Here is a 23,514-nt window from a genome sequence, read left to right as displayed (position 1 = left end):
TAAGCTTGGAGCTTTCTCTAGTAAATTATTAGATTCATTAAATAAAATGTCCAGCTGAGGTTCATGCAGTCTCACAGTTACAAAATACTATTGCCAAAGAGAGTTGCAGTCATAATATCTGCAATCGAATCATTTCCTGTTCAGGCTTGAAGGTGGGGAACCATCTGAAACTAGTCCTGTAAGATTATAAGAAATGCCTTGGTGAGGGAGGACTTGACACTATTGAGTAGACAGCCTAGCAAGTGTAGGGATGAAGAAGGCACCCAAGGATCCTGGGAGTAATCATACTTAAAGGCGTAGATCAGGATATGCAAAGCCCAGTCCCTTGGGGTGATCTGAATAAAGCTCCTCTAGGGCATTCAGGTATGTGCTGAATATACTCCGGCAGTGGGCCAGGCAGATGGCACATTCCTGCATCAACCTTCAGAAGCCTGCCAGGTTCAAAAGCTAGTGCAGGGAAAGCATGGCTGTGCCCTGGCAAGAACAGCCCCCAAGAGCCTGCTTTCATGTATCATTTGGTCCTCCCCAGTTGAGGGGATGCCTTGGGACTGGGCTAGTCTCTTGAGTCCACTTAAGGATTGGCATATATTCTCACAGTGCTTGCTCCTACCTCATCTTGGAGTTGCTTTTTATTGTTAATAAAGCTCCAGAACTGATTCAACTCCTCTGAGTGATTCCTCCAGACTGGGGATGACTTGGGGTTAGTTAGTCTTTGGGATTCCACAACTCCCCTCCCTTTCCACTGAAGCCTATCTTCATTCAGCTCACATTCTCAAGTTTGACTAAGCCACCCATTTAAGAATAGGTGGGAAGCAAGTTAGGCTGCAGTCTAACTTGCTCCATGCACCCTCTTAGCTGTATAAAGGAAATTTAGTGTAATATACTCCTTACACTTCACCCCCACTTTCCTGTTGCCCTTTTGATTTTTTTTTTAAATCTGATACTCAGCCTCTCCTCTCCCCACTCACACCATTGGAGTCTCCTAAGCTATTTCTGTCCATTTAATGATCCCCAGCTGTTGCTGTAGTTCTAGCTGTCTTCATACCCAGGAGAAGCAAAAAGCCATAGAAAGAGGGGTCTTGCATATTGTGGATCACACATTGTGTCACACAAGTCTTAATCATTTTTCTAAAACCACTAGGATGAGGTTCTGAGGGAGAGTATTAATACTGGAATGACTTGAAAATGCAGAAGGGAAAGTACAGGAAGCTTCCATCAGAGACATTTAGAAAAGAAGCATTCTGGATAAGTGTACTTGACAATAATGCATCACCTGTTTCCAGATAGAGGAGAGAACTTTGAATGTATTCACCATAAAGAAATAATTAAGGTGATGGATAATTTACCCAGTGTATATCAGTCAAAACATCTTATTGTACCTCATAAAAACATAAAAATATTATGTGCCAAATGAGTTAAAAAAAATAAAACAGCAGTCTGCTGATATATGTAGCAGTTCTCTGCATTATTCATAATCGTGGTAGAAAATTGTGGTATGTAGTGACTATTTGATCACTTTGCATTCTGCTTTAGCTATTAGGCTGAAATGTCCCCATTAACTATGTTGTGTGCTTAAGGAGCCAGATACCTAAATACAAGGAAGGATTCTGTGGTAGGAAAGAGGAAATCATTCCTAACGTGGCAAGAAAAAACATAGATTTCAGTTCTGCTTTAACCTAATGCAGGTTTGTTTCGTAAAATTTTGTGCAAAACCTGCAGTAATGAAATGTACCATTTGCAAATTCAACCACACATACTTCAGGAAATACAAAGTTGCAGTTTGTAAAAACAGTTTGTAAAAAGAAAATGAACTCCCGTGCATTACACATATCTTTGTTTTTTGAGATGTCTTTACTAATCTTGCGGGATGGGGAGTGCAGACCTCCTACAGTTAAAGGAGCTCCTGGCTTCTTTTTTATGTATTTGATCTTGAGAATGTTAACTCTTTCCAGCAAGTTTTGCTGCTAGTCTCATAGCGTTCATGTTCACAAACTGCAAGGAGTTTAGTTTTATGGATCTTATTATTATCATTTTGGCACTGGGGATTGAACCCAGTGCTCATGCATGCCAGGCAAGCACTCTACCAACTGAGCTGTATTCCCAGCCCTAACTTTATGGATTTCATTCTTATGCAGTGGAGAAAAATTTTGCTGTAGCCTTTACTTAAAATTAATTTAAAAATCTTTACTTTTTTTGAGTCAGTCAAAATTTTGCATCACCTAGGATTGAAGGGTAAGAAATTATTTTTTATTTAAACTTAAACACCCCTAGAGAACTTAAACAATTATTTTAACCAGAACTTACTCTTTATTTTCCCCAAAATGTCATTTAAATGAAATGCCATTAATTACTACAAACACTGAAAATTAACTTTAAAAATAACAAGAAGCGATAGGAAAGGTAGCAGAATACAACAATTACTAATAGGGCATTATGTAAAATTGTGGATGTGTAACCGACGTGATTCTGCAATCGGCATTTGGGGTAAAATTGGGAGTTCATAACCCACTTCAATCTAATGTGTGAAATATGATATGTCAAGAGCTTTGTAATGTTGTGAACAACCAATAAAAAAAAAAACAAGAAGCAACATAAGAGGTCTTGAAATATTTTAATAGAAGAAACTAACTTTCTAAATATTTATAAAATTTTTATTAGGTTGCAGGCCTTCCTCATGATTTGTCACCATTATTCTACCATGCTCTGAATTTTTCAAGTCCCTATTAAAAAATATAGATAACAGAAATATGCCAATCTAGCTTTAAGGAAAAATAATTTTTTGTCTCTTCTGGCTTGCCTTGGAATGACCTCCTGGTTCCAGGTTTGCTCACCTGTCTCCTACCCTCAACAAAGTTGGATGCAAAATGATAGCCAGGCATGCCAGTAGGGATTAGCAAATGAGATTCCAGACTGCCCATATTTTCTGAGTAGAATTAATGCCACAAGAAAAATGCCATTCCTGGTATTTTTTTAACTTTGGAAGGTATTATTCAGATGGCCTTCTCTGAATATGCTAAAGGAAGCACATTCCCAGTTTATTTCTGTGCCATTCTGGCATCTAGTGCAAGGACACTCTATGATCAGGTCTTATGTGATAAGAGTTCAGTTTTTTCCTAAGAGATGGGTCTTGATATGTTACCTAGGATGGCCTTAAACTCCTGGGCTTAAGTTATCCTCCCCTGTCAGCCTCCCAAGTAGCTGGCACTACAGGTGCATGCCATAGTGTCCAGCTCCTTTGATAGAGGTGCTTGAACATCACCTCCTGAGATCTGTGGGAAAGAGCCTCTGGTAATGCTGAAGTACTTAGTAGTTTGTCATCAGTCTGCCACAGTAGAGAAGGTTACATCAAGAGGGAGATGAGAGCTGGGCTCAGCGATGCACGCCTGTAATCCCAGCCGCTCAGGACTCTAGGCAGGATCGTGAGTTCAGTGCTAGCCTCAGCAAAAGCAAGGCGCTAAGCAACTTAGTGAGACCCTGTCTCTAAATAAAATACAAAGTAGGGCTGGCTCAGTGGTCGAGTGCCCCTGAGTTCAATCCCTGGTACCCCGCCAAAAAAGAGGGAGATGAGTACCCAGAATGAAATGGTCAACCCCAGATTTTTTTTTGGTGATATGATGAAGAGTTTCACTGACTTCCTATTTATATAATTATTAATATTTTTGCTGTGACTCTAGCAGTGTGATGGCAAAGGATAAACATATTGGATCCTTCATTTCTTTTTTTTTTTTTTTTAAAGAAAGAGTGAGAGAGAGGGAGGGAGAGAGAGAATTTTAATGTTTTTTTTTTTTTTTTTAGTTTTTGGCGGACGCAACATCTTTGTCTGTATGTGGTGCTGAGGATCGAACCCGGGCCGCACGCATGCCAGGCGAGCCCGCTACCGCTTCAGCCACATCCCCAGCCCTGGATCCTTCATTTCTTAAATATTGTTTATGTTTTTATTCTCGAGACAAACCTTTTCACAGCACCTTTGCACTTGCTATGACCTCTTTGTACTCTACCTAAGATTACCATGCCTCAGTCACTCCATTCTCTTATTCCACTATACTTTTCTTCACTAATGTACCAGCTGAAGTTAAAATGTATATAACTTGATATTATGTCTTCCCACCCCCAGAACATATGCTCTACAAAGGCAGAGACCTCACCTGTCCATGTTACTGGTTTATCACCTAGCATGGTTCCTGGCATAGATGGAATGAATGAACCAGCCAACTGAGAATATCTCTAGTACCAGTGCAGGACTTCTGAAGCAAGTACTTCCTGCCTTTATAGAGTAGATGTACCTGCATTGAGAGCCAAATGGGAAGTAGGCCTGTGAAGTTCTTTGAATCTTTCTAGACTTCTGTCCCGTTAGATGTGGCCACTGTTGTCATATTAGAGTCTCTGTTTCCTTTGGAATTTGATTATAAGTAGCCTTTTCAGATTCTAGAGTTCTAATATATATATAATACATATTTTGTACTAATCAATGCAATTATCTGTATTTCTCCCTGGTTAGTAAGTATATAGATTATTTCTTTCCAGCCACATTATATGGGTAGCACTGTTAAGTATCATGTTGTGTTGTTTTAAAACATAGACAACTGCTGGATCTTATGAAAGAAGAGATGTGGTACATATAACAGTACTCAAGGGCACTGGTACTAGATTCAGACAGAGCTGGGCTCCTGTTTCTGCTCTGTCCTTTATTCACTTGGTCACCTTGGACAATTTGCCTAATCTTTCTAGTAGATGTCCTGCATTGAGAGCCATATGGGAAGTAGGCCTATGAAATTCTTTGCATCTTTCTAGACTTCTTTCCCATTTCTTGTCTATGAAATGATAATAGCATCTTGCATATAGTTTTGTGGTGGAAACTAAGATAACACGTTCATGCCATTTTATAAATGTTATTGCACAATACAGAGACCTTTTATTTTGCATATTTGAATAGCTTAAGTTAGGTTTTCATAAGTTGATCCTTTATAAATTACCAGACTAGATGAATAAGTAGTCCAGGTTAACCGATCAAGAAGGTATTTCATCTAGAGCTCTGCCTTTTCTTCCTGACAGTATCAGATTAAATAGAGGATACTTATCATTTTTTTGGTATTATTTCTGGTTTCTAAAACAGATTATTTGAAAAACAAATTCAACTCATGTTTACATACTGTATGTAGAGATGGAAGAGAAATTTATGGGATTGTGAAATGTTTGAAAGAACATCAATAAAACAAATTTGAAATCTCAATAGTTTGTGCAATATGTGTTTTTTTAATTCTAATTTGTTAAATATGACAGCAGGATGCATTACAATTCATATTACACATATAGAGCACAATTTTTCATATCTCTGGTTGTATACAAATATATTCACACCATTCGTGTCTTCATATATGTAATTAGGGTAAGGATGTCCATCTCATTCCACCATCTTTTTTATCCCCTTTCCCCCCTCTCTTCCCCTCCCTTTCCTTTTCCCTATCTAGATTTCGTCTAATGCTCCTGCTCCCAACTCCACTATGAATCAGCTTCCTTATATCAGAGAAAACATTCAGCATTTGTTTTTTTAGGGGGATTGGCTAACTTCACTTAGCATTATCTTTTCCAGCTCCATTCATTTACCTGCAAATGCCATGATTTTATTCTCTTTTATTACTGAGTAATATTCCATTTGTATATATATCACATTTTCTTTATTCATTCATCTACTGAAGGGCATCTAGGTTGGTCCCACAGTTTAGCTGTTGTGAATTGTACTGCTGTAAACATTGATGTGGCTGTGTTCCTGTAGTATGCTATTTTTAAGTCCTTTGGGTATAGACCTGACGAGTAGGATTCCTGGATCAAAAGGTGATTCCATTCCCAGTTTTCCCAGTTTTCCAAGGAGTCTCCATTCCATATTGGCTGCTCCCATTTGCAGTCCCACCAGCAATGTATGAGTGTGCCTTTTGCTCTGTAGTATAAAGTCTGGTATAGTGATGCCACCTGCTTCATTCTTCTTGCTAAGGATTGCTTTAGCTATTCTGGGTCTCTTATTTTTCCATATGAATTTCATGACTTCTTTTTCTATGTCTATGAGATGTCATTGGGATTTTGATTGGAATTGCATTAAATCTGTATAGTGCTTTTGGTAGTATGGTCATTTTGACAATATTAATTCTGCCTATCCAAGAACAAGATAGATCTTTTCATCTAAGGTCTTTTTAAATTTCTTTCTTCAGAGTTCTGTTGTTTTTTTGTAGAGGTCTTTCATCTCTCTAGTTGATTCCCAAGTTTTTTTTTTTTTTTTTGAGGCTATTGTAAATGGGGGTAGATTTCCCTTGTTTCCCTTTCAGAGGATTTGTCACTGATATACAAAAATGCCTTTGATTTATGGGTGTTGATTTTGTATCCTGCTACTTTGCCGAATTTATTTACTAGTTCAAGAAGTTTTCTGGTGGAATTATTTGGGTCTTCTAGGTATAGAATCATACCATCAGCAAATAATGCTAATTTGAGTTCTTCTTTTCCTATCCGTATCCCTTTAATTTCTTTCATCTGTCTAATTGCTCTGGCTAGTGTGTCAAGAACTATGTTAAATAGAAGTGGTGAAAGAGGGCATCCCTGTCTTGTTCCAGTTTTTAGAGGGAATGCTTTCAATTTTTCTCTATTTAGAATGATATTGGCCTGGGGGCTTAGCATGGATAGCTTTTACAGTGTTGAGATATATTCCTGTTTTCTGTAGTTTTTCTAGTGTTTTGAACACTAGAAAGTGTTCAAATACAGGGGTGCTATATTTTGTCGAATGCTTTTTCTGCATCAATTGAGATGATCATATGGTTCTTATCTTTAAGTCTGTTGATATGATGAATTACATTTATTGATTTTTGTATGTTGAAACAATCCTTCGGATGAACCCCACTTGATTGTGGTGCACTATCTTTTTGATATGTTTTTGTATTCGATTTGCCAGAATTTTATTGAGAATTTTTGCATCTACATTCATTACAGATATTGGTCTGAAGTTTTCTTTCTTTGATGTGTCTTTGCCTGGCTTTGGAATCAGGGTGATACTGGCCTCATAGAATGAGTTTGGAAGCACTCCCTCTTTTTCTATTTCCTGAAATAAATTGAAGAGTTCTGATATTAGTTCTTTAAAGGTCTTGTAGAACTCGTCTGTGAATCCATCTGGTCCTGGACGCAATAAGTGGTTTTTAAACAAACTTAGAGATTCTTCTTTAGTGTTGTCTTTATGTTACATTGTGTATAGTTGTTACTGGCTTATGTCACAAATCACTTTGTAATTTGAGTTTATTAGAAGGCCCATTATTGGGCTGGGGATGTGGCTCAAGCGGTAGCGCGCTCGCCTGGCATGTGTGCGGCCCGGGTTCGATCCTCAGCACCACATACCAACAAAGATGTTGTGCCTGCCGAAAACTAAAAAAAATAATAATAATAAATAAATATTAAAAAAAAGAAGGCCCATTATTATTTGTTCTTCATAATTGATCACTTATGGAATCAGAAATTTCTTTCTGTCCAAGAGGTGGCAGCATTTCAGTTTGAAAACCTATACCTTGAAATGTTTTAGTAATTGATTCATAAGTCTTTCTGAAAGAAGTGTTAAATTCATGGATTTTAAAGTAAGCTTTTTATTTTAGAATAATTTTAGTTTTACACAATGGTGCAGGGAGTTCCCAAATAATAATGGGCCTTCTAATAAATTCAAATTACAAAGTGATTTGTGACACTTCACCCACTTGTCTCTAATGGTAGCATCTTATATAACTATGGTACATCTGTCAAAACTAAGAGATTAACATTGGCACGTTAATATTAAGTAAACTCCAAATTTTATTTGGACTTTATTCATTTTCCCCACTACTGCCCCTTTTCTCTTTAATGATCCAGTCCAAGAAATCCCATTGCAATTAGGCATATGATTTTTATTTTTATTTTTAAATTTTAATTTAATTGAATTTTAATTTTTTTGGTATTGGGGATTGAACCCAGTGGTCCTTAGCCACTAAGCCACATCTCCTTTTTGTCTTAATTTTGGATCTGAAATTCAGCAGCTCCTCCTTTCTCTGGCAAAAGATAAATAGACTTTTCTTGGTCCTTTAACCACTACTTCTGTATTGATAGCTTAGAATTTTAGAAGCATTCTTAGAGCACACACTGTACATTCAATTTCAACAGTGAACAATGCTGATTCTTCTACCCTTCTCTGGGCTTTGCTTTTTAGATTTACCAGGTGCCTAGAATCTGAGAACAGAGAGCTTCCCTATGTGTTCTCAGCTGCCTTCCAAAGAATAACAGTGTCCTTTTCCTTTCTCTTTCCCCCTCTTTTTTTTCTCCTGCTCCACCAAGAACAACTTGGGATATGATTTTAAATTAGGATGTTTTAAGAGGCTTGGGATATAATTCAGTTGGTAGAGTGCTTGTCTCTTATGCAAAAGGCCCTGGGTTTAATCCCCAGCAACAAACACACACACACACACACACACACACACACACACACACACACGTTTTGATATAAGGAAGGCCCTTTTGCTTTGCAGAATAAAGTTACTTCCTTGGAGGCATGGTACCAGATGACTAGCAGCTCTTTTACTCCTGCTTTGGAGAAAATCTCTCTGATGTTAAAGTCTCAATGAAACATTTCTAATCTTATATTTTTACAAAGCACTTTTCATGAACATTGGGTTTTTTTTTGTTGTTTGTTTGTTTGTTTTGCATTTCAGTGGGTAGGGATCAGTTTTCAAAGTTGTATTGTAGTGAGAAAATTGAGGGTAAAAGAAATTAAGTGACTTGATTAGGTAACAACAGAGGACTAGAATCCATGTCTTCTGATTCTTTATCTGATGTCCTTTGGTTTCCTTTTAAAGGACAATTTTGTAAGTGTATTACATTCACTTGGAACTTTTAAAATATCCAAATACCCAACCCAGTATGCAGTGCTTGCCCCTTTCCCCAGAAGTCATGTTTGAATTTAAAGTAAACCCTTTCTGGTTGAGAATAGGGCTAATCAGAATACACAGGGCCTTTAAGTGCTGTTATTATATTTAAAAACAAGCCAGAAATATGTGGTTTAGTGAGTACTGTGCCAACCCAGTCAAGCTGGTTTCTCAAGCTGAAGGAAGAAAATTAATCATGAAAAGGACTAGAATAACTTTGTGTTTAGAAAGCTTAAAAAAATCATATGTAGGTTAAATATCCTTTATCTGAAATGGTTGGGACTATAAGAAGTATGTTATATCTTTGATTCTTTTTTATTTTAATTTTGAAATATTCCTGAACTTTATAGGTTGAGCATTCTAGTCCAGAAATCTGAAATGTGGATTAGGGAAGTAAGAATGGAAACCAGTTCAGTGGGATACTGTAGGACAGGGGATCTAGAGAGCAAAATTTGCAATAGAACTGAGTAAAGGAACACAGAAATATCTGTTTACTTTTATATCTTGATAGGATATATCAGGAAAGATTTTATACACACATATGTATATAATTTTTTAATTGTAGCTGGACACAATACATTCATTCGTTCATTCATTCATTCATTTATATGTGGTGTTGAGGATCAACCCAGAGCTTTGCACATGCTAGGTGAGCGCTTTACCATTGAGCCACAATCCCAGCCCAAGAAAAGATTTTTTTAAGAGTGTCTTAGCACATTATCAGGTGCTGTAACAAAATACCATAAACTAGGTAATTTATAGAGAATCAAAGTTAATTTGGCTCATGATTCTGGAAGCTGGGAAGCACAACAGCATGGTGCCAGTATTTGGTGAGGGCCTTCTTGCCATGTCTTAACATAGCGAGAAAGAGCAAGTGTGCTAGCATGGGTTTTTTTCTTCCTCTTATAGAGCCACTAATTCCATCATGGGGGCCCAACCTCATGACCTTGTCTAATCCTAATGACTTCCCAAATAGCCCCACCATCAGTCACCATTAAGGTATGAATTTGGGGCTTAAATTTCCAACACATGAGCTTTTGGGAGGACATATTCAAACATAGCAGGGCATGTACAATAAGTAGGGGCCTAGAGGAGAATTACTTTTTGGGGATATCACAAAACTACTTAAAACTTCAGCACAAACTGAGCATGAGTATAAAATATTTTTAAATCCCAGCTTGTGTGGTCACTCATCCTACCCCATATAGGAAGGATCCTATTTTTCTTTCTGATATTCACCATTGGGTAGTATCACCTTTGTGCTCTCAAAATACCTAAAAGATATATAAATGTTTTTTTTTCCTCAAGAAACTATTTCTTTTTAGTATATATGCACACATACCAGATAAGACTTAAATTTGCCAGTAACCCTTAGTCACAAAGCAAATCCATTTTTTGGTGTGTGTGCTAGTCAAAGTTTTATTTTTCTTTGTCTTTTTGAGTGAAAGTGTTTATTATAGACATCTTCTTTATAACATTGCAATTCATTTTGAACCCCTTTTTTCCCCTTAGACCTGAGTTCTGTGAGAATGAAAACTATGTTTTCTTCAAATATGCATCCCTAACACACTCAGCCCTTTTCACAATATGAAAAATATTTGAGGGGTTGGGGATTTAGCTCAGTGGCAAAATGCTTGCCTAACACATGCAGGACCCTGAGTTTGGTCCCTAGCCCTGAAAACAAACAAACAAACAAACAACAACAACAACAAAAAGATGTTTGAGTGCATGAATTAAACTATGAGAATATTCTAACTACTTAGTTAGTATGTGTACTTATTTGATGTTTGTTTCCTCCTGAAATTAAATTCACTAAAGACAAGAACTATATCTGTCTGGCATGTAGCAGACCCTCTTATTCCTTGAATGAATACTGAAGAAAAGAGAAACTTTGAATAAAGAACTATGGAAAAATTGAATACGGCCTGCATACAAGGCAAGTAGACCTGTGGATCCTCTGGTACAGGAGCCCAGAGCAGTCAAGCATCTGAGAGTACAGGGAGTAAGTGGCACTGTGAGCTGTAATTCCTCACTGTGGTTTCTCCCACAGTCTATATTCTCCAAAGAGTTTTAGTATCTTAAATAGTTGACAGCAAAAAGGAACTGTGAAGACTTAGTCATCACAAAACATGAAAGGAGAAAAACTGGATTCTAGGATTCGACCTGTCTCATATACTTTATTCTTTTTTTTAAAAAAAAAAATTATGGGCTGGGGATGTGGCTCAAGCGGTAGCGCGCTCGCCTCGCATGCGTGCGGCCCGGGTTCGATCCTCAGCACCACATACCAACAAAGATGTTGTGTCCGCCGAGAACTAAAAAAAATAAATATTAAAAAATTCTCTCTCTCTCTCTCTCCTCTCTCACTCTCTCTTTAAAAAAATTTTTATTTTAGTTGTTGAATGACCTTTATTTTATTTATTTATATGTGGTGCTGAGAATTGAACCCAGTGCCTCACACATGCTAGGCAAGCACTCTGCCACTGAGCCATGATCCCAGCCCAATCATATACTTTATTCTGTTCCTGTAAAATATTTACCACAACTTGTAATTGTTGTCACCCTTCAATGTCTGTTTTCCCACTGAACTGAAAGCTTTATGTGAATAGAGGCAAGAGGTGTATCTAGAACCTGGCACAGTCTGACACAATGAATGGGGAACACTCTACCCCTCCCAACTTTAAATCCCTATGTCTGTAGCCATGCTGGAAAGTAACCCAGCAGAATAACCTAAGAATGAAACTAGTCTGAATAACCTTGGGGTTCTGAGTGACAGGTGATAGATATGTTTTTACAATTTGAATGCCACTAAGTGATTTTTCAGGCATATAGAATCAACCAAAGTGTAAAATACACCAGTAGAATAGGTGTGATTCACTGCTACAGAGATGAACATTCTGTCAGCATGTTTAACTCCAATTAAGGCTAAAACTCAGCCTGTTCCTTCTCTGATCTTCCCAGTAAAACACAATTTTTATTTTGAAGCTGGAAGTAGTTGTATCTATTGCTGACTTGGATTTTCTTTTTTGGGGGGGGCACTGGTGTCTGAAAGTTAGGAGAAAAATATGTCGATTATTAGTAGAACCAACTTTGGGAATTTATAGGGCCAGAATTTAGAATAAGAAAGTACTATCTGAAGTTATTTTTAACAATTACTACTTTAGATAAATGTATTATACTTTGATTTTCCAAGTAGTCAATTATTCAAATAGCAATTGCTGCCATTATTGTAGGCCGGTGAAAAACTTGATTATCTCCATGGGGCATGGAAAACCTGAAATGTCCCACTTTATGGCTTCTTGTTCCTCCAAGTCTTTTCTGGCAGGCAGCTTAGTGGACTTCACCATCCATCAACTCTAAAGGCATCTGTTCATCTATATATAGGCTGTTCACAGAGACTCATTTAGAAACAGATGATATATTAAATTTGTGGAATTCAATAACAGTGATGGTATAAAGACTCAGGCTTGTGCACAAGTAGTTGTTTTTGTTTAGTTTTTATTGACTTGGGGAGTGGTGAAGACTCTATAAAGAGTGATGTACAGTGAAATAGATTATGTCAAATCCTTACTGCCTTCAATCTCCTGGGACTAGCATTGTCTGTGAAAAAATCTTAAGTGGTTTCAGATATTTCTTGGTGAGGATGGATGAGCATTAAGTTTATGGTCACTGAAATATACTCCTGATTGGGGTTGACTTCTGCAGTGAGCACAGTACACATGGCTCATGTCACTTTCACAATTTATTGAAAAGAAGTTATTATTTCTTCCAAAATTCATAAGACCTGGACCTGTAAAGGCATTTTATCAAGAGTGTTTAGAATTAAGAGGAAGTAAGATAAGTAAGGAAAAGGAATATTTGCATAAATGCTGTTTCTTTGTAGATGAAAGTCTTAGAAGGATCATTGGAAATCTACACAGCCTGGAAGATAAATCAATGAAGTGTAGGTTGACTTCCATAATCCAGAGTTCACTGCTTTTGCCTTTTTCATATCCTTAAGTACATTGTTAGAGATAGCAAGGGGTGGTGGTGCAATGTTTAAGATGGTATATACCTACAGTCAAGTGTAGTAGTACTCAAGATAATACTGACCCAGAGTAAGCACTCTTTTTTGAATGGGAAACTTGGTCAGATTTTAGATGAGTGCAGAGTTGGCAGTTAACTTTTAGGGGAGACATATGGAATTTTCAGATAAATGGACTTTAATTTTGTAGTTTTAGAGATGAAAATTTTATTAAACAAAGGTTAGTTTTTATAGGCTTCATTACTTTCATGAGGTCAGAGGTTTTTCAGTCAAGAAGTTTGCACAGTAGCCCTCACGATCCTGTCTATATATGATTTACTTAGGAAGACAACTGACTGATTTTTCAAAATTATTCTCAGGTACTAACCATTGCTTTCATAAATTATTGTTCAGGCTTATTGAATTGGATTATTTGCATGAAATCAAATTATTAGTTTTTTGCACCAGGAATTGAACCCAGGAGTGCTTAACTACTGAGCTACATGTCCAGCCCTTTTTATTTTTTATTTTATTTTATTTTTTTTGAGACAGGGTCTCACTAGTTGCTTAGGGCCTCACTAAGTTGCTGAGGCTGGGCTTGAACTTGAGATCCTCCTGCTTTAGCCTCCCAAACACTGGGATAACAGGCATGAGCCATCATGCCTGCTAATTTATTATTTTTAACCATTTTCTAATAGCTTACCTTAAGCCAGGCCTTACAAACATTATAAAAGATGATAGATTGTAGTCCTCTTATCCCTCTCCCTTTATCCTGGTTGGCTTCCCCTTTTCTTTCCTACAAAACACACTACATATGATTAAGTCTCAACTTTAATGACATCTATACTTGGATATAAATCCCATTCCAGCACTTTTGACCTTTGTGATATGAGACAAAATTTATTAGTTTATTTATTTATTTATTGGGGGGGCAGTTACCAGGGATTGAACTCAGGGGCACTCAACTATTGAGCCACATCCCCAGCCCTTTGTTGTATTTCACTTGAGACAGGGCATCACTGAGTTGCTTAGTGCTTCACCATTGCTGAGGCTTTGAATTCACAGTCCTCCTGCCTCGGCCTCCCGAGCTACTGGTGAGGCAAAACTTTAAAGGTCTGATTTTTAGTTTGCTCGTCCATAAAAGGGAGATGGTAATCATATTATCCTCACAGGCTCCTCTCCTCGCTCCCCACAAACCTTCCTTCCAGAGCTGAGGATGGAACCGAGGACACATGCTGGCAAGAGCTCTACCACTGAGCTCTCCCTTCAGTCTTCCCCTCTTCTTTAAAATTAAATAACTTAAAAGCATGTCAGTCATTTAACACAAAGCCTCATACACAGTAACACATTCATTTACTCCTACTATTGTTTGTATTTTATTACTAGAATTATTGTTGCTGAGCTGTAGTTATAATTTATTTTGAAATAAAATTCCTAGATTAATTTAAATTTTTTTTGACAGAAGTTGATCACCTGAACTCCTATGATCCTGGTTTGAACCACCCATTTTCCTCAGTCAGTCCCTTTGTCCTCCTGTTCCAGATCTGTTATGTTAGCAGAATGGGCTTTCAAAAGATCCTGGTAAAGCAAAGTGAGGAGTTTTTGTTCTGGAATCAGGATGTTTGGGCTCAAATCCTATTCTACTCTTAATAGTGAATAAGCTTAGGTCAATTACTTAATCACTCTGAGCCTCATTTTCCTTTCCTGTAGGATGGGATAACAATGCCTGCTCTTCCTCCCCCAGTACAGCTTCCCAGTCCATGTTTGTGCAGAGAAGTGGGTGCTGAGATTGTCCAAAGCCACAGGGAAAATGGTGGAAAATTCACTGTCACCATTACCAGAAAGAGAGATTTTGTTCTTAAGCTCCCATTTTGGCTTTTTTTAAAATATTTTTTTAGTTGTAGTCGGACACAATACCTTTATTTCATCTATCTATCTCTTTATTTATTTTTAAAAGTCAAATGGCCTTGTCTTTTTTTTTTTAATATTTGTTTTTTGGTTGTAGATGGACACAGTACCTTTATTTATTTTTATGTGGTGCTGAGGATCGAACCCAGGGCCTCAGACATGCCAGGCAAGCACTCTACCCCTGAGCCACAATCCCAGCCCCTATTTATTTTTTTATGTGGTGCTGAGGATTGAACCCAGTGCCTCTCACGTGCTAGGTGGGCTCTACTGCTGAGCCACAATCCCAGCCTCCCCATTTTGGCTTTGTCCTTTATCTTTTTTTTTTTTTTTTTTTTTTTTTTATAGAGAGAGAGAGGAGAGAGAAAGAGAAATTTTAATCTTTATTTTTTAGTTTTTGGCGGACACAACATCTTTGTATGTGGTGCTGAGGACCGAACCCGGGCCGCACGCATGCCAGGCGAGCGCACTACCACTTGAGCCACATCCCCAGCCCTGTCCTTTATCTTATGTGGGCTTTTATTCCTGAATCTTGGCTAAACTCCTCAGGCTTAACCTACTAGCCTCAAAAATATTGGGCAGTCGAATTCCTGTCCACCTCCTTAACAAGATGAGTACTTCTCCACTCAACTCCATTCATACAATCACAGATAACTATGCTAAAAATCAACAGCAGAAGAATTACCAAGAAGAGGCCATCACAGCATTAAGAAATATTCCTATTAGTGAAGTAAATCAAATGTTCTTTCTTGCAGCCAAAGAACTTTACACCAAAAACTGAGTTGCATGTAAAGATACTAACATTAAGCATGATAAGTTTTTGACAGAATAATTTTGACCATAATTATTTATTTTCTCTTATTATAGAGATGTAAAAAAAGGTGAAAGTTGTTCTTCTCTTAAGAACAACACAATTAATGTTGTAAATGTTTTAAATATTTACTGTTAATAGAATAAATAAAATACTGCAAAAAAATAAATAAACAAACAAAACTGCCCATCTCCATAGGGATGTTATAAGAAAAGTGGTTTAAAACACATGGGTTAGGCTGGGGGCTGTATTAATTTATAAAATAATAATAACCTCTTGGTAAGATTTCTTTGTACGTATCATCATTTTGAGATCCAGTTTAATTTAAGAAGCAATTATTAAATGCAACCTTATTTGAGGTGCTGGGGGACATCTATTAATAGGATACATTTCTTGCCCTCTAGGAATTTATAAACTATTAGGAGAGATGATTAGGGGTAACTATTACATAAGGCAAAATACTTTTTCATATTTTGCGCTCAGTGGTAGAACACTGGCCTGGCTTGTGCAGTGTCCTGGGGGGAAGGGGTGTAGGGAGCAGGGGAGGAGTTCTGTGAGGATGGTACCATTACTATCCCCATTTTAAGGACAAGAAAACTAAAAATCAGAACTTTGTAGTTTTCATAACAGTTAAAAGTAGTCACAGAAGGCCCAGAGTAATTCTGCATGTGCGGAGTGAACTGGGAAGGCTAGGTGAAGGCAGTGGGCATTCCCTCGTGAAGTGAATAAAAGAAGCAGCAGAAGGTTCATGGTGCTTGAGGAAGAGGAGCTGGATAGTCCTAGTTGGGATGCTGTAGAATGGGAGATGTGGCTCAAGTAAGGACAGAGCCCTTAAGCTACTGCAGCAAGGGAAAGAGTGTTGGGATAAATTTGGTGAGAGGAGTGCGAGGTGGTGGAGGTCAGAGTTGCTCAGACATTGAAATCAGTACTGGGAAGGGTAATGATTCCTAAAGAGGTGAGAAGGATGGGCCGTGGGTTAGGTTTTTGGGAGAAAGAAGTTCTACTTTGAATGTACTGCATTTGGGATGTAGGCAGGAGCCTAGTTATGGTTCTCTCATTCTTGGAGGCCTCCCTAAAAGTACTCTGTGGAAAAGGCCAATGTTAGGACCCTGTGATTCCCAGTAGATGCAGATTCCTTTCAGCTGTGCTTACAGGGACCCTATAATTGAAGGCCTATCATGTAAGGGGACTTCCTTTGGCCTGTGGGATCTTCTTACCCCCTCTTTGCACATTTTCTCAGTCATGGAACAACAGCTTTGCCTTTGTCTTGTGTAATGTCTGGAACCTAAACCTCCCTTTAGGTTCCATTAACTTTTGCAGTAGAAATAATTGACTTCTTTTACTTAATAAAAATCCCTATTAAGTTGTTTCATTAGGTGGTGTTGCCCAAGTAGAAATAGGAGAAACACCTCTCAGTCTGCTAGCCGGATGTGCTTTGAGTCATTTAGCTTGGTTGTTTCACCCCAACAGAAAAAGGCCCTGAGTCAAGAGGAAGAGAAAGAAAAGAGGTATATTAATGGCACACTATCTTCTGTTCTAGAGGAATGCAAGGCTTGGTGAAAATAGCTCCGATTTTTGGATACAAAAGAGAAGAATTTAATAACCAGTATCTTCTGCTCTCCGAGCAGCCGCATCACTCACCATACACACGTTGTAAACATTCAATAAGGAGGGGCTGGGGTTGGGATCAGTGGTAGAATGCTCACCTAGCACATGCGAGGCTCTGGGTTTGATCCTCAGCATCACATAAAAACAAACAAATAAATAAAGGTATTGTGTCCAACTGCGACTAAAAAAAGTATTTAAAAAAATATTCAATAAGGAAGTGCATGCACCTGGAAATCTTTCTGTTTGCTGGGTGCTGGTTGGTCCTCATGATGATATTTTCTGTGAATTCAGAATTGGTGTTTTTCAGTCTTAGAAGGAGGACCCAGTATTGTAGAAGGTTTTAACAAGAGGCAAGTCTCTGGTACTTTGTGGATTGTTATCGCCCTGCAAGACACTTCGCAACTTCCTCTTGCCACCCACAGCAGAATACGGAAACCCTGCTGTATCAGGCCACTTCTGCAATTACACAGTTACAATTCAAGGGAATCTTTCACGCTACAACCTTTTGTTTTTAGACTTTTTTGCATTTGAAAATGTGTCTTTTGAGGTGGAGTACCCCACTGACCCTTCATCTGTCCTCTCTCTTTGCTGCCCTGCAGTGCTGCAGTTGAAGCTCCAGCAGCGCCGGACCCGGGAAGAACTCGTGAGCCAAGGGATCATGCCACGTAAGTGCCCCCTCTCAGCTATGATTGTTGCTTTAACGTGATTGTGTGAACCCAATATGCCTCTGAAAGCATCTAACATAAAACAAGGATGGTAGGGTTTTTTCCCACTCTTTTTCTTCCTCATGCTTTTCCAAGTCCAAGGATTCTCAGTCACTAAAAAGTTAAGATAACTGTCCTAATTGATGAAGTTCCGTGAAGCAAACTGCATTATGCATAAAGGGTGCCAGTGAATCTTTCTTTGCTTTTGAATCACACCTTTTGGAAGGTTTCTGTGCTCTTACATTTACCATTACCAAAGGAGGAGACTTTGCACTGAAGTATTGTGAGGAAGAACCCACTCTTGCATATGCTTTGTCTTTGTGTTCAGGTTGTTAGGATAAGAAACTTCTGTCCCATTTTTCTCAATAGATATTTAGAACAAGTACCCTGTGGCTGAGATGGGTGTTGAGCATGCCTAAGAGAAGTCATGGGTGGACTGTCATGGTGATGGCCCAGTGCAAATTTCACCATGGGAGTGAAAGGAAACTAAACCTTGGAATCAAACAAAAGTGAGAAAATCCACTTTGAATAACAATAGCATCATAAACTGTAAAAGCTGAAGCCAGCAGGATTTTGCTCTTTTTTTTTTTTTTTTGTACTGGGGATTAACTCAGGGGCACTTGCCCATGGAGCCACATCCCCAGCCCTATTTTGTGTATTATTTAGAGGCAGGATTGCGCTGAGTTGCTTAGTGCCTTGCCATTGCTGAGGCTGGTTTTGAACTTGGGATCCTCCTGCCTCAGTCTCCTGGAGCTGCTGGGATTATAGGCATGAACCACTGGGTCCAGCTAGAATTTTGCTCTTTTGATATTTCTTTCTAACTTGTCGCAGAGCGTAGGTTCTCTGTTTTTCTCTGTGTGTGCCATCATCACTTGTAATCATACTAATGAAGTAAATAAATAAATAAAATAAAAGTCACCAGGCAGAGTATCATATGCCTATACTCCTGGAAATGTGCTTGTAATTGTGGCAGCTCGGAGACTGAGGCAGGAGGATCACAAGTTTGAGGCTAGCCTCAGCAATTTAGGGGGACCCTGCCTCAGAGTAAAAAAGAGCTGTGGATGTGGTTTAGTGACAGCACCCCTGGGTATAATCTCTAGTACTAAAACAAGAAGTCATGCAGCAACTTCTGGCTTCATCATGGGACAACTGGTATTTTCCACCTTAACTCAGTGCCTACTGACCTATTGCCGCTGTGTGTTCCTATCTCTCATTTGCTCATTCACTCATAGTATTAATATGTGCCAATTGATAGAGCAAGATAAATCTACTCCTGCTCTCAGGAGATTTATATTTAGAAGGGCAAGACTGATAATTAAAAAGGAGACAAGTAGCCAAGTGTGGTGATGTACACCTATAATCCTAATGACTTGGAAGGCTGAAGCAGGAGGACAGCCTGGGCAACTTTGTGAGACTGTAAGCAATGTAGACTCTGTCTCAAAATAATAAAATAAAAAAGATCTGGGAATATAGAGCAGTGGTGAAGTGCCCCTAGATTGAATCCGCAGTACCAAAAATAAATAAATAAAAGGAGACAAGTAAATAAGATAATTTTAGAAACTACTAAGTACTATGACATAAACTAACTAGTGTGGATGTATTAGCAGGTAATAGGAATAAAACAGTGGTGACTTTATAGATAAGATGGCCAAGAAAGGCTTCCCTAAAGAGGAAATATTAGAGTTGAGATCTGTAGAATGAGTTGGAGTCAACCATTCAGAAAGCAGGGTTCAGGTAGAAGGAAAGGTAAATGTAAGGGCCTGGTACAGGCAAGAGCTTGGTGTGTTTGAAGGAAGAACAAGGAAGCCAGTGGGGCTAGGGCATCAAGGTGTGTAAGGGAAGGGGAGCTAGTGCAGATGGGCAAGGTGCAGGTCCATTCACCATGGTCTGTCAGTGCATGGAGGAGGCACACTCAATTTTAAGTACAATGAGAAGTCATTGAAGGCTTTTAAGGCAAGTAAGGATGGTGTTTGATTTATATCATGGTAATGTTAGCAGTCAGAAGTCTATTTCTATTCTAAGCATCAGCCAATAATCTTGTTTACTGCAGCTTCCTACCAAACTATTTACCCACCTTATGCTATCTTCTGTGGCCCTCCAGTGAATAGCCCCCACCCCTAACCCTTAGTGTCAGGTGGCTCGTACAGTGGATCAGTAATGTGATCACATAGGGCAGTACTGTGTTTTACAGAATGCTTCTCAACTGCTTTTCCCTTTCCTGGAGGACAGTATGCTTTTAGTGTCTACTTTGTGCCTAAGTGCCTAAGGTAGTCTCTCTCTCTTTTTTTTTTTTTAATACCAGGGATTGAATACAGGGTGCTTAACCACTGAGCCACATCCCCAGCCCTATTTGTATTTTATTTAGAGATGGGGTCTCACTGAATTGCTTAAGCCTCACTAAATTGCTGAGGCTAGCTTTGAACTCGTGATCCTCCTGCCTCAGCCTCCCGAGCTGCTGGGATTACAGGTGTGCACCACCATGTCTGGCTATAACATAGTTTAAATGCTTTAGAGATTAAAGAAATATGGGGCATGACACCTGCCCTCAAAATATTGGACAACCAAAATTTGGGTAGCTATAGTTTACCTATCCACAATAAAGAGAAGTTCAGTACTGATGCATAGTTGCTGACTGTAATCACACTACTAGTTCTGAGATAATGCTACTTTTCAGGATCTGTAATAGGTCCAGGATCAGAGAGCCAGGCAGATAATGAGTGCTTGAATTGTTCTTCCCCTCTTTCATTTCATAACAGGCACTACTGGAAATCATCAATTACAGTCTTATCAATTATCAGAACTTATCAATTACAGTTTCCTTGCTTAACATTTCTCACAATATGCCTTGTTAAAACAAATGATGTAATATTGGGCACACTAGCACACTCCTGTAATTCCAGCAATTTGGGAGACTGAGGCAAGAGGATCTCTAATTTGAGGCCAGCCTCAGCAAGTTAGCAAGACCCTGTCTCAAAATACAAAAATGAAAAGGGCAGGGGATGCAACTCAATGGTGAAATGCTCCTGGGTTCAGTCCCCAGTGCCACAAAAAATGATGGTACTGCTGCTTGAGCTGTTGAAGCTATCAGATTACATCCCCAAGTAGATAATGAACTTGAGAAAGTGTCTTATTTATGCTTCTGTTTCCAGTACCTGGCCCTACATGAATGAATGAAGGCAGCTAGTTGTGTGTGTGTGTGTGTGTGTGTGTGTGTGTGTGTGTGTTTGTGTGTGTGTTTTAGAAACAACCCATTCTGTTGCAAACCTCCTAAAATTCTGGACATGGAATTTGAACAGTTGTTCCTACTTTGTCAGGAGCCTAGGTTCTAAAATTGTTTTAAATGTTTAATTATATACTTTGGGTTGTTCTCTGTGTCTGTGAAGTGAGAGTAATTGCCTTTCCTGTAGGAATAGAAACAACTTGCTTTTCTGAGAAGAGTGCACCTTCCAAGAGCCACTATCACACAGTCTTTTTTTTTTTTTTAATATTCATTTAGTTGTCAATGGACCTTTACTGATAATGCTGTGCAGAAAATCGAACCCAGTGCTCACACATGCTAGAGAAGCGCTCTACCACTGAGCCACCACCCCAGTCCTATGGACACAATCTTTTTCTAGTGATAGAAGTAGGTAGCAAACTCATAGATTATGAAAAAGAATGTTGAAGCCTGGAATAGTTTCAGGTTGTAAATTCCCTGCTCATCTGTGTTCCTGGTGATACAGGGATGGGGTTCTGAGTTCCTGAAGATGAGTAGCATCCCCCTACCTAGTAAGTAACCCTGCTTTACCACCCCCTTTTCTCTTACTGTGATCTGTAGCCTCCCCTGCTGTCTACCCTAACTGCATACCTCACCCACACTGTGTATCCTTTAAGGAAAGCGTGAACAGTGCTGGGACAGAGTGTAAGTGATAGGCAAGTTGTTGCAGAGATTTGGAGATTTGGAGACCTGAAAAAATAACAGCTGGTTGGAAGCGCCCACTTCATTCCCATTGTGTTGGCCTGGAGAGTTTCTGAAAAGAGCCCTCATGTTTAAATTTGCTGTACAACTCCAGAGGAAGACAGGTTCTTGGAGCCAGAGAAGGGACCAAGGTCACCATGGCTGTATTTTGTCTCATCATTTCTGGTTTATACCTTTTATGAAATTTTTCCAATGCCAACTGTTTTTCTAGTTCTAGGAAGAGAAAAACCCACCCACCTCTTTTCCAAGAACATTCAGACACAGTTCCCATGGAGGGCTGTTCAGACATTGCCTCCACAGGATTCGCTGTTCTTCAGGATGGCTCTTGTGTTTCTATATATTGTTCAGAGTTGGGGAATGGACTTTCCATAGGATTTAGGGGGTGAGCATCCTCCAGTTCCTCTGCTGCTTGGTGTGCTCTGTCCATGCACCTCCGTGTGGGGCATGATGCTGATTTCTAATATGCTGTTGAACAGGATCATTTCCCAGTGTCCTGTATTCTCATTATGTAAACTTATGTCTTGAATTTAATACCACTTAAGCCCTACCAAATACAGAGTGCTGGATAGCAGAGGCCCTCACAGTCTAGGTCCTGAACTTTCTCTAACATTCTGTGAAGCTCTGAGACTCTTCGGGGAGAGGAAAGAGCACAGACAGGGAGCATGTGTTTAAGTCCAAAGATTGCAACCAGGAATGCCAGTGCACTCAGGTGAAGACTCACAGTGAGATGGGTCCTGTGTGGTAGATGTCCTTTGTTCTCAAACAGACCTTCCCTTGAAACTTTTTAACACTTAGAGAGGTATATAAGATCACAAGGTGAAAGTGAAAGTTAGGAGAATTGTTCTGGTAGTGAGTACTGCCCCAGAGGAATAACCTTTCAGAGGAAAGGAAAAATGTAGAAGTTCTCCTGATCCAGGCAAATGAGAAAGAAGCCTCCTGTGACCTCTTTGGATATGAGAGAAGAACCATATTTGTCTCTTCTTTTTCTACCTGTTGTTGGTCCATTGAGACTCCTGGAGAGGGCTGGGGATGTGGCTCAAGCGGTAGCGCGCTCGCCTGGCATGCGTGCGGCCCGGGTTCGATCCTCAGCACCACATACCAACAAAGATGTTGTGTCCACCGAGAACTAAAAAATAAATATTAAAAAAAAAAGAGAGAGAGACTCCTGGAGAAACAGCTTAGAGTAGCAGTATGTTTCTAATGCTGCAGTTAACCCCAGATTACTAGTTTCCACTTACAAATTAGTAGAAAAACCTTGATGCTCTGGGGTTATGGTTCAGTGGTAGAGCACTTGCCTAGCATGTGTGAAGCCCAAGGTTTGATTCTTGACTCCACATATAAAATAAAGGTCTCATTGACAACTAAAAAACTGTTAAAAAATTAAAAAAGAAAGAAAGAAAAGAAAAAGAAAAACCTCGATGCTTTGGCAAGCACCTGAAGAAATTATTATTTTTGTCCTAGGGATACTCTAGGGACTTTTGTTTTCTCTTCTTCAGCAAGCTTGTCCTGTCTTGTCTTTTTCTTTTTCTTCTTTCCATGGTGCTGGGGATCAAATTCTCTAACCTCATTCATGTTAAGCAAGTATTTTACCACTGAGCTTCATACTCAGG

The 23,514-nt window shown here is 39.0% G+C and overlaps 1 protein-coding gene and 1 pseudogene across 4 annotated transcripts in view; both read left to right on the top strand.

Annotated features, from left to right (window-relative positions):
• Positions 1-23,514, top strand: part of MRTFA (myocardin related transcription factor A) — a 119,017-nt gene that overhangs the window by 54,124 nt on the left and 41,379 nt on the right. For all 3 annotated transcript variants that reach the window (XM_081310496.1, XM_081310495.1, XM_081310494.1), the window contains exon 2: positions 17,842-17,907. In XM_081310496.1, the coding sequence (XP_081166622.1) occupies positions 17,901-17,907 (7 nt within the window). In that variant the 5' untranslated portion in view covers positions 17,842-17,900. The remainder of the gene's footprint in view (positions 1-17,841; positions 17,908-23,514) is intronic.
• Positions 14,622-15,682, top strand: LOC308658761 (phosphatidylinositol N-acetylglucosaminyltransferase subunit P-like; annotated as a pseudogene). Its single transcript has 2 exons — positions 14,622-14,799; positions 15,317-15,682. The product of its transcript is annotated as a phosphatidylinositol N-acetylglucosaminyltransferase subunit P-like (transcript).

Source organism: Spermophilus citellus, assembly GCF_964194105.1.
Source record: "Spermophilus citellus genome assembly, chromosome: 10".
NCBI lineage: Eukaryota > Metazoa > Chordata > Mammalia > Rodentia > Sciuridae > Spermophilus > Spermophilus citellus.
This window is presented reverse-complemented; position numbering and strand designations above follow the sequence as displayed.